The following is a 12,500-nucleotide window of genomic DNA, read 5'->3' on the forward strand; positions in this document are numbered from 1 at the left end:
GTGTGTGTGTGTGCGTATGTTGTGTATGTGTGTGTGTGTGTGCGTGTACGTGCACATGTGTGCGCGTGCGCGTGTGTGTGTGTGTGTGCGAGCACGCGCGTGCGTGCACCATGAACTTTGCACAGAAGGCACACAGGCGAGAGGTCACAGACCACAGTCTCAATCTATCCCTTGTCAAGAAAACAATGGTTCCCTTTCCGACGTCTGCCTGAAGAACAATGTACTCGTCTTGTAACAATACCCTACGACAAAACGATCATGTTGAAAACTAAGACAAATACTTAGTTTTGTTTCGTTTATTATTTTTTTGTATGCATGTAAGTATGCATGCATGTGTGTGTGTATATATATATACATACACACATACATACAACACACACACACGCATACATATATATATATGAATATATATATATATATATATGTGTGTGTGTGTGTGTGTGTGTGTGTGTGTGTGTGTGTGTGTGCGTGCGTGCGAGCGAGCGAGCGTGCGTGTGTCTGTGTGTGTGTACACATTCTTAAAACCCCCAGTAATGATGATCAAAACTATTCACTTTTCCTTTTTCATGTTTTTTTCCATTCTTCTCCTCAACTCGCCTCACGTCTCCCACCCTGCCTCCCAGTATAGAGAGGGGAGAAAAAAAAATACAAACCCTTCCTGTCCATTCCTTAAAAAAAAAAAAAAAAAAAAAAAAACAGTTTCCCACCCCACCACCCACCGGTGGTTCATTCCAACGCCACCAAACCATTCCTACAACGTCCACCCCCAGCCCCCCACCCACCCCTCCCGAAAAACAACAGTAGCGCCAGTGATCAAAATCAGTTCCAAGGCAAGCAGACAAAACGAACTACATGTTTGTTTGTTTTTTCTTTGTTTTTTTGGGGGGGGTGGGGTTGGGGGGGGGGGAAGAAAAAAAGTTTAAAGCTCACACAAACAGACGTCACACAAAAAAAAACAGACGTCACAAATTCTCTGCCGATACGAACCGTCGTCCCATGCCCTGAGCCTATCACGAACAACGCAGCAGGCTACTTACTGTACATACAGTATGTCGTAGTGGTAAGTTTTGACCTCCACAGCAACGACAGCTGACAGCTGAGAAAGATAGATAACTGACAGACAGACAGACAGTACAGAACAGAACACGATAGAGGACGGAAAACTGAAACGTTAACTATCTCCATACGAACGTCGAAAGAGACGACATCAACAGCATTTCACCCCAGTTACCATCATCAAAATATTGCAAGCGGAAGGCTCTTATACTGAAGAGGTGAATGCTGACAAAGAATACCACAATTCTGACGACGGAAGCTAAAGGCTGGGTCATTCAGACACCCACTGGACACCCGAGGGGTCTGTGTAGAGGAGAAGAGAGGACTGGCCGGCCGTACTGAGTGAGTTAATTAAGCCTCAGAACTGAACGCTATCGATCGATCTCTCAACCTTTGGCCCTAGTGGCCTCGTTTGTTGCCACAGATGGACGTGACGATGGGCACAGAATGTTACTGCTCCGAACGGGGGCGGAAGTGATATCTGATTGGCTGTTATCTCGGTGTGCTCGTGCCCATCATTTATCTGAGATTCCCCGGTCGTTGTTATCTTCCATGGAGCTCTTGTTTCTTTCTCTCTTCTTACCATGTGTTCCGCGGGTAGGAAACAGTTTGGAAAAAAAAAAGAAAAAAAAAAATTACACACATTTTTATTTTCCCACACTTCTGCTCTTTCTCTCTCTCTCTCTCTTTCCAAACCCCCTTTTTATCTTTGTGCGTAACTGAAAATGGTCTACGTAAAGTATGAATTTATTCAATGGTTCTACCTATATTGTGTGCGGTCACAACACTTGAGTTCTGGTTTGAAATCTCGACTTGAGAACTGTTGTCACAGGTGTTTATATATATATATATATATATATATATATATATATATATATATTTGTTTTGTTTTGTTGTTGTTGTTTTTTGTTTTTTTGCCGGAGTTTGTTCAGTAACGCACACAGCTCAAGAAATTTGTAAACGATTCTGGTTTCGATTTCATTATGATCCACACACACACACACACACACACACTCTCTCTCTCTCTCTGCGCGCGTGTGCTTGCGTGCGTACGTGCGCGCTTACACGCGTGCGTGTGCGTGTCCGCGCGCATATCAGCATCCAAATTTTTCAATCATTGTGCTGGTGTCACTCGGCTGGTATCTCCTCTGAACTTACCCCACACGGTATGGGATTCGGGTCATCGTCATGTCTCCCACGTCTCCCACGGTGAACTGGGCGTAAAAGCAGTAAGTACGAGGACAAGGGAAGAGCCTGTCAGAAAGGTAATCATCACCAAAAAAAAAAAAAAAAAAAAAGACAGCAAGTGACATTGTGTGGTATGTGTCATCTGTGCCCTTCAGTAGGATACAACACTACATACAAGTGGAGAGGCTCGTGAGAAGAGGATGAGAAGTGCGGAGGACTAATTCTCATTGTGATATGACAGTTGGCATCGGTTTTTTTTTTTTTCTTCTCTCTCTGTGTCTCTCTCTGTATGTCTGTCTCTCTCTCTGTGTCCACTGAAGACCTTGTGAACACAGCTTAAAAAAAGGCTGCAAGCTCTGTCAACATTGCCGTTTGGAGAGGAGGCAGAACGAGTGAGAGTTCCTGGATGGATGGGGAGAGAAAGAGAGGGAGAGAGGGAGCGGGAGAGAGAGAGCGGGAGAGAGGGAGAGAGAGCGCGGGAGAGAAGAGAGAAAGAGAGGGAGCTAGAGAGAGAGAGAGAGAGACAGAGAAGAGAGAAAGAGAGGGAGCTAGAGAGAGGGAGAGAGAGAAGAGAGAAAGAGAGGGAGCTAGAGAGAGGGAGAGGGAGAGAGAGAGCGGGAGACAGACAGAGAAGAGAGAAAGAGAGGGAGCTAGAGAGAGGGAGAAGAGAGAAAGAGGGAGCTAGAGAGAGAGAGAGAAAGAAAGGGGTGTGTGTGTGGGGGGGGGGGGGGGGGGAATCAGAGTTTAACAAACAATATCTGTTCAACATGATGCCATTTATGTACCACCCATACACACACCTGACGACTCGCTGCACGTGTACACACACACACACAAACACACACACACACACACACTCTATAATAATGTACACTGAATATGGAAGAAATACACATGATGCACAGTACGTATGAATATAATACCACACAATACACATGAATATAATACCAATCATTAATCACAATAAGTCAGGCGTGTACTATGTGCCATATAACATGATAGAAACATGATTACTAGCAATGACAAGACGGTGTTGTCATACTTTTAAAAACCGCGAAGAAAAGGTGTGGAAAGAGAGAGAGAGAGAGAGAGAGAGAGAGAGAGAGAGAGAGAGAGAGAGAGAGAGAGAACGAACGAACGAACGAAGGTTTTATTCAGATAAGGCCAGAGCCCCTTACTGAAGGGGGATTCACTGATAAATAATAATTAGAAAATGACATGACACAGTAAGTAGACAATTCAGAAGAGAGAGAGAGAGAGAGAGAGAGAGAGAGAGAGAGAGAAAACAACCGTTTGATCTTTGTTTAGTCTACACATGTAAATGACTCAGTGCAGTTTTTGACATGTCCATGAGACAGCAGGTTCAGCACACGGAGGTACAGTCAAGGAGCAGGGGTCGATGTTGTAAAAAAAAAAAAAAACCCACCAAAACAACAACAACAACAAACAAACAACAAAACAACACGAAAAAGAAAACACAGAACCAGGTCAGATCGAATACGCCCCACCACCACCACCATCCACATAACCCGAATCGAAATTGGTCTCAGATAACGAATCGATAATGCAACTCGTGTGTGTGTGTGTGTGTGTGTGTGTGTGTGTGTGTGTGTGTGTGTTGGGGGCATGGGGGGGATGTTGCGTGTGTGCGTATGTGCATGCGTGCGTGCGTGTTTGTAAGTATGCGTGTATCTGTCTGTTCCTGCGAGTATTTGAAAAGAAACACAGAGAGAGAGAGAGAGAGAGAGAGAGAGAGAGAGATAGACTGACAAACCAAGACAGAAGAATAGAGCCAAAGAGACGACACACACACACACACACACACACACACACACACACAGAGACAAAGAGACAGACTGACAAACCAAGACAGAAGAATAGAGCCAGAGAGACACACACACACACACACACACACACACACACACACACACACAGAGGGAGAGAATGCCAAAATAAACCGAGGGAAGAAAAATGAAATATATCTATATATATATATATCTATATATCTATATCTATAAATGAAAATTTAAAAAAGGATGAGGAGATTAAGTACATAGAGCAAGTGCAAGGATATCACTGGCGACATCGGAAACTTCTTTGGGGCATTTACATTGGCCTGGCTTGTCGGGTAAGGGAAAGAGAGAGAGAGAGAGAGAGAGGGGGGGTGAGAGGGGAGGAGGGATGGATAGAGAGAGCGCTACAGAGTGGGGAAGGAGAGGGTGGAGAGAGAGAGAGAGAGAGAGAGAAACAAAAGACAGAAGTGAGAGACTGAGTGAGAGAGAGAGCGAGAGAGAGGAAGAGAGAGATAAAGAGAAAGAGAAAGAAAAAAAAAGATAGGAGAGAGAGAAAGACAGGTGAGAGAGAGAGAGAGAGAGAGAGAGAGAGAAATTAAAAAAAGGGATAGGAGTGAGAGATGGAGAGAGAGAGAGAGGATAGACAGAGACAGAGAGAGGGAGAAACAGGAAGAGACAGAGACAGACAAAGCAAATACATGCACCGAGTAGTTACTGTTGTTTTTAAATATGTTTCACTCCCGAGATAGCCCCCTTTATAGTCGACAAACATTATAACTATGGATCTTTCTTTTTCTTTCTTTTCTTTTGCGTTCGTGGGCTGCAACTCCCACGTTCACTCGTATATACGCGAGCGGGATTTTACGTGTATGACCGTTTTTAACCCACCATGTAGGCAGCCATACTCCGCTTTCGGGGGTGTGCATGCTGGGTATGTTCTTGTTTCCATAACCCACCGAACGCTGACATGGATTACAGGATCTTTATCGTGCGTATTTGATCTTCTGCTTGCGTATGCACACGAAGGGGGTTCAGGAACTGGCAGGTCTGCACATATGTTGACCTGGGAGATCGTAAAAATCTCCACCCTTTACCCACCAGGCGCCGTCACCGTGATTCGAACCCGGGACCCTCAGATTGAAAGTCCAACGCTTTAACCATTCAGCTATTGCGCCCGTCTATGGACGAAACTCACTCACTAACAGTTCCGAGAGGGGGAAAAAAAAGAGGACAGAAAACTGAAAGCAACAACAACAACAGCAACAACACCAACGACTGTCACTGCATTCATCGTGACCTTCGACCAACTTTGAAGCTTAATTAACTCATTCAGTACGGCCAGTCCTCTCTTCTCCTCTACACAGACCCCTCGGATGTCCAGTGGGTGTCTGAATGACCCAACCTTTAGCTTCCGTCGTCAGAACTGTGGTATTCTTTGTCAACATTCACCTCTTCAGTATAAGAGCGTTCCACTTGCAATATTTTGATGATGGTAATTGGGATGAAACGCTGTTAACGTCGTCTCTTTCGCCGTTCGTATGGAGAGAGTTAAAGCCAAAGAGTTCCCACGATGATCTAACAAACAGGCGTTGACATGCCACACCCATCCGCCCGACCCACACATGGATTTTAACCACGGTCCGCTAAAAACACGTGTGCAGCGAGTTCGCTAGTTGCTCGACGGAGTCTCTAGAGTGATACGTCTGTCTGAATCTTTTTTTTTTTTTTTCTCACTCAAACGTTCTTGGTTTTCGTTCTTCTTTTTAGCTGCAGCAGGGCAGAATTGTTACCAAAACGTGTCCTTGACATTGTGACCTGACGTGTCCTTGACACTATGACATTGAAAAAAATGAAGGTCAGATTGTTATGTTTAAGCAGATATGTACAACTGATACATCCAGTGGTGAAGGCTGTATAAAAGCTGATTTAGTCGTTTTTTAAAAAAAAAGAAGAAAACAAAGAGCACACACATACATATACAACACACACATGCGGCCACGCATTTGTCTGCGCGTACACACACACAGACACACACACAAGCACACACACACACACACCCACACATGAATGCTCAAGGACAAGCTATATGATCCGGCTACCCCGATCGTAACCTTTTCTTTCTTCTCTAAAAAAAAAAAAGAAAAGAAAAAAAAAAAAGAAAGAAAAGAAACTGATGAAGTGTATTGGAATTCTTCTTCTTCTTCTTTTTTTTAAACTTCCTTCTGCATTTTTGTAGGACCAAATCTCTTCTAACCCCCTCACCGTACCCCACCCCCACTCCCACAAAAACAACAACACCCAAACCAAACCCACCCAAACGAAACAAAAAACAACAACAACAAAATAAAAATAAAAAAAAGAGAAGAAAACCCCAAACATAAATCAAATTTACGTTTCTTTCTTTCTTTGCCTCCGTCGTCATTCCCTCCCACCCTCCCCCCAGGACGGCACAAAGACAGTGGGAGACTGTAGTATAAAGGGGAAAGGAGGAGGAGGTAGGGTGTGGGATCCTTCACTAGTTTCTCTGTTTTTACTTCTTTTATTTATCTTTTCTTTTCTTTTTTGTTCATTCCTTCTTCCGAAATTATTCCTTTCTTCCCCCCCCCCCACCCCCCACACCTCTCCGCCCCAAACTTCCCCATCTTTCTCTCGTATAAAGCCTGACGCAGGCAGGCACGCGCGTGTTGAGCAGTAGACAGATCCTGCCCCCATCTACCCAGCAAAGTGGACGTCGGTGTGCAGTTTAGCCGTCAAAGCTCTCCTGCTGGTCATTGTACATTCATGGCAACATGCGTGCACAAAAGACAGCACAACTGCGACAACGGAACAGGAGGAAGGAGGAGGAGGAGGAGGAGGAGATGATGATGATGATGACGCTGATGATGATGGTGGTGATGAAGGAGGAGGAAGGAGAAGGAGGAGATGATGGTGGTGATGATGATGATGATGATGATGAAGGACGAGGAGGAGAAGAAGAGAAGAAGAAGAAAAGAAGAAGAAGAAGAATGAGGAGAAGGAAGAAGAAGAAGAAGACGGAGCAGGTGATGGTGATGATGATGGAGGAGGAGGAGGAGAAGAAGAAACAGAACAAGCAGAACAAGAAGAAGAACAAGAAGAAGAAACGAAATAAATAACCCCCCCAAACCGTCCACGCTTGAAACCAATCTCTGACAGACAAGGAACAGAAAAGAGAGAGAGGGGGAAAAAATAATATAAAAAAAAGAAAAAAAAATGAGAAGGAGGACAAGGGGACAAGCGAAGAAAAAACAAACAGATATGGAAGAGAAGGAGGAGGAGGAGTAGGAGGGGGGGGGGAGGAGGAGGAGGAGAGACGGAGAAGCAGACGGCGTCGATAACAAAGATAAGCTAGAAGACGGAAAAGAGAGAGAGAGAGAGAGAGAGAGAGAGAGAGAGAGAGAGAGAGAGAAGAAAAAAAAGAAAAAGAACAAAAATTAAAAAAGAAAGAAAATGATGACATTAAAATGGTATGGTGGTAGTTGTGGTTGTGGCAAATGTAGCTGTGGAAATAGCAGCTGCAGTAGTCGAAGTGGTAGCAACACCAGTGTCAGTAGCAGTAGTAGTAGTAGTAGTAGTAGTGGTGGTGGTATGAGGAAGAAGAAGACATGGGGGAGAGGTGGGGGGGCGGGGGGAGATGGAAATAAAAGGGCGAAGAAGGCGCGGGGAGGAGGGACAGGATAGACAGAAAGAAGAAAACACGACAGACAAGATGAAGGCGGAGAAGAAGGAGGAGGATGAACAGGAGGGGGGGGGGCAGGAGGGAAGAGAAGAAGGATAAAAAGAAGAAGAGGAAGAAGAAGGAGATGAAGAAGAAGAAGAAGAAGAAGAAGGCTCTCATTGCTAGAAGGAGGAGGAGGAAGAAGAAGAAGAAGAAGGCTCTCATCACTAGAAGAAGAAGAAGAAGAAGAAGGCCATCATCGCTAGAAGAAGAAGAAGAAGAAGAAGGCCATCATCGCTAGAAGAAGAAGAAGAAGAAGAAGGCCATCATCGCTAGAAGAAGAAGAAGAAGAAGAAGGCCATCATCGCTAGAAGAAGAAGAAGAAGAAGAAGAAGAAGAAGGCCATCATCGCTAGAAGAAGAAGAAGAAGAAGGCTCTCATCGCTAGAAGAAGGAGAAGAAGAAGAAGAGGAGGAAGCAGAAGAAGCAGAAGAAGACGGTGGCTGCTACTTACATCGCTTCCAATTCGGATGGCTTCTTCTCCTTTCATGCTTATGCAACCGTAATTAACGTTCTCCACACTTTTTTTTTTGCAAGCAAAGAAATAATGCTGCCCAACACTCCATTCTGCATACAATCTGCCCTGTATCTTGTCCCATTCTGCACTCTCTCTCTCTCTCTAAAAAAAAAAATAATAAAAAAAAGAAAAAGAAAAAAGAAAGAAAGAAATAAAGGGGAAAAAAAGAAAAGAAAAAGAAACTATCCAAAAAAAAAAGAAAAAAAAAAAAAGAAGTGGACTCTTCTTTCCTGTCATGTGTTTGAGAGGCAAGGTTGTTTTGTTGCTTTTTTTTTTTTTTTTCCCCCCCCCCTCTTTATGCAGTTATTCAGCGTTCGTGGGCTGCAACTCCCACGTTCACTTGTATGTACACGAGTGGGCTTTTACGTGCATGACCGTTTTTACCCCGCCATGTAGGCAGCCATACTCCGCTTTCGGGGGGGGGGGGGGGGGGTGCATGCTGGGTATGTTCTTGTTTCCATAACCCACCGAACGCTGACATGGATTACAGGATCTTTAATGTGCGTATTAAGATCTTCTGCATGCGTTTACAACACGAAGGGGGTTCAGGCACTAAGCAGGTCTGCACATATGTTGACCTGGGAGATCGTAAACATCTCCACCCTTTACCCACCAGGCGCCGTCACCGTGATTCGAACCCGGAACCCTCAGACTGAAAGTCCAACGCTTTAACCACTCGGCTATTGCGCCCGTCTTTATGCAGTTCGTCTCTTGATGTGTTTTTTTTCTCTCTCTCTCCATCTGTCTCTGTCTGCTGTCTTTTTTGTCTTTACCTCTAATCATAATCATCGTTTGCTTTGATAGTGGGTCGTGAAGGTCTGTCTATTTCACTGTCTCTCTGAGTGAGTGAGTGAGTGAGTGAGAGAGAGAGAGAGAGAGAGAGAGTGTGTGTGTGTGTGTGTGTGTGTGTGTGTGTGTGTGTGTGTGTGTGTGTGTGTGTCTGTGTGATTCTTCCCTTCATCCTAAGACGTTGTTGTTGTCGTTGTTTTATATATGTTCTTCTTCTTCTTCTTTTTTTTTTTTTAATTACCATTGCCTTTCTATTCGAACAGCTGCGCTGGCAGATCATCCTCAAAACCACCTGGACTCCATCCCTCGTCAGTCAAACCACGGTCACACACTCACACACACACACACACACACACTAAACACACACACAAACACACACAAACACACTACACGCACACGTACACACATCCTCTGATTCAAGGAGCGAGGGAGAGAGAGAGAGAGAGCGAGAGAGAGAGAGAACTCAGAACCCCTTTAACATCAATAACTTAACAGCCCTAATGACATGGGGGTACAATCACAACAACAACAAAATATTCATTAAAAAAAAAGAGAGAGAGAGATGAAAACGACAAATCAAAGCATATGTGACAATCAATTGATACCTCATTTCGACCATCCAATTTGAGAGAGAGAGAGAGACAGAGAGAGAGAGAGGGGGAGAGAGAGAGAATGACAATGACAAATGTTTTACTGGGGGTAGAATGGATAAGCTGGAAGTTTCTTTACACCATGCCCTCACACACCCACACAATATCATAAAGTGTGAACAGATAAATGACAAAGAACAAACCAAATAGATAATAACAGATACACACACACACACACACACACACACACACACACAGAGGCAGACGGACAGACAGACAGACGGACAGACGGAGGGCAGACGGAGGGGAAAAGACGTACTGTTTGCTCAACGACAACAACAAGACAGACCCCTTGCCGTCAGATCCTGTCAGAACATGGAACAGCCGATGTAGGAAGGAAGGAGGGGTGGGGTGGGGGGGGGGGGGGGGGGGGGGGGGGGGGTGTAGATGGGTGTAGAGAGGTCAAGGAGGGAGGGGAAAATTCTTTTTTTTTTTTTTTTAATTCTTTCTTCTTCAAGTTTTCCTTTTCCCCCCTTTTCTTTCTTCCTTCCTTTCTTTCTTTCTTTCATTTCACCCTTGATGAAGGGAGGGAGAGGAGGGGAGGCGGAGGTGGCGGGGACGGGAGGGGAGGAGGGGTGTGTGGGTGGGGGGGGGGGGTTAGAAAAGGTAAAAAGGTCGCAGACACGGAGGGTGAAGAATCTGGCTCTTTAGGCATCAAAGGTGAGCCAACATCGGGTAAGCCCCATTCCTCCCCCCCCCCCCCATCATCCCATCTCTCTCTCTCTCTCCCCCCCCCCTACCCCTCTCCCTACCTTTCCTGCCCTTTCTCCCACTCCCCATCTCTCTCTCCCCCTCTCTCCCTCCCCCTCTCCCTACCTTTCCTGCCCTTTCTCCCACTCCCCATCTCTCTCTCTCCCTCTCTCTCCCTCCCTCCCCCTCTCCCAACCTTTCCTGCCCCCCCCCCCCACCCCTCTCTATCTCTCATTTTCTCCACCACATACATATCAAATCACAACCACAAACTGCCAAAGGCCAACTCTTATTTCCAGGTCGCTTAAAACAAAGAAATGAAATAAAAGCATCCAATTATTCGGACCCCCCACACCCCCCCCCCCCCCCCCCCCCACACCCTCCCCCCCCCCCCAAACCCCCCTCTCCCCCCAAAAAAAAAAGATTAAAAAAGAAAACGACAAAAAGGTTTATCATTCTTGGAGAGAAAAAAACAACAACAGCATATGAATGGACAGAATGTGGAAGAAAATGAGAAAAGGGCAGGAGAGACAACAGAAGAAAACACACACACACACACACACACACACACGTACACACGCACACACATTCGTACACATACATGTACACACGCACGCACACACGTACACATACATGTGCACACGCACGCACACACCTAAGCACGCTGAACAGGGATTACTGAGGAAGGACAGAGAGAGAGAGAGAGAGAGAGAGAGAGAGGAGAAACAGAGAGAGAAAGAGAGAGACTGACAGACAGAACGACAGACAGATGGACAGAAAGACACGGAGAGACAGAGACAGACAAACACACACACACACACATCTCCCCCCTTCACCACCCACCCACACAACAGCCCTCATCCTCACACAACCAATCGCACCCTTCGCTGCACACACACACACACACACACACACACACACACACACACACAAAGTAAAAAAAAAGAAACAAGAAAAAAACAACAACCAATAACAAACAAACAACAACAAAAAGAAACCGAACAAACAGACTAGAACAAATAAACAACAACAACAACAACAAAACAACAACAAACAAAACAACAAATAAACACCACAAAACAAAACAAAACAAGAAAAGAAAAAACTCACCTTTGACTTCTGTCGTTTCTGACAGATATCGATATGGGACTTCTCCGGCGACCACTCGATTTCCTGCACACACACACACACACACACACACACACACACATCAGTGGCATGGATGACATTTCTTTCACTGTATGATAAATAACGGCTGCACATCTCCACCCCCCTCCACCCCACCTCTCTCCCTCTCTCTCTCTCTGTACACCCCGCGACCCCCCCCCCCTGCCCCCCATCCCCCCCCCCCTTCAACACACCCTGACCCTCCTTTCCTTACTGGCCTTCCCAAACGCACGCACACAAAAAAGCGCAGCGTCATGGTACATTATCGACACTTTCCGTCCCGTAACGAAAACACGACTGCACGCGCGTAAGAATGCGTGCGGTGCGTGCGTGCGTGAGTGTGTGCGTATGTGCAGACAAACGCAAAAGGCACAGATACACAGACACACATACACAAACACGCAGACAGCCAAAAACCATACTCACTGTATCAAACCAAAAATCTCTCTCTCTCTCTCTCTCACACACACACATACAGAGAGATCGAGAGAGAGAGAGAGAGAGAGACAGACAGACAGACAGACAGAGAGTGAGACACACACACACACACACACACACACACACACACACACAGAGCATACTCACTGTATCAAACCAGAAATTGATCCACCCCCACCCCCCAACACTAGAAAACAACAACAAAAAACCAACAAAAAAACCACATCAAACAAACAAACAAAAAAAAAAACCGTCTACGAAGGGCAAAACATCGATTCAAGCTGTTCGTTACGCACGTAAGTACAAACTGAATTATTCTGATTCACAAAACATCATGTATGAACTAACCATCACACCACACTCACTCTTCCATCCCCCCTCCCACCCCCCAACCATCCACCACCACCACCACCACCACCCTCAAGCGTCTATCTTTCTCTTGCTTTTTTCCTTTTCACACGCATACGCACACACAAA

The 12,500-nt window shown here is 45.5% G+C and overlaps 1 protein-coding gene across 3 annotated transcripts in view; it reads right to left on the reverse strand.

The window, feature by feature from the left end:
• LOC143282143 (semaphorin-1A-like) overlaps positions 1–12,500 on the reverse strand; it is a 217,146-nt gene that overhangs the window by 81,173 nt on the left and 123,473 nt on the right. For all 3 annotated transcript variants that reach the window (XM_076587683.1, XM_076587684.1, XM_076587682.1), the window contains exon 4: positions 11,529–11,591. In XM_076587683.1, coding sequence (XP_076443798.1) covers positions 11,529–11,591 — 63 coding nt within the window. The remainder of the gene's footprint in view (positions 1–11,528; positions 11,592–12,500) is intronic.

This window comes from Babylonia areolata, chromosome 5 (assembly GCF_041734735.1).
Source record: "Babylonia areolata isolate BAREFJ2019XMU chromosome 5, ASM4173473v1, whole genome shotgun sequence".
NCBI lineage: Eukaryota > Metazoa > Mollusca > Gastropoda > Neogastropoda > Buccinidae > Babylonia > Babylonia areolata.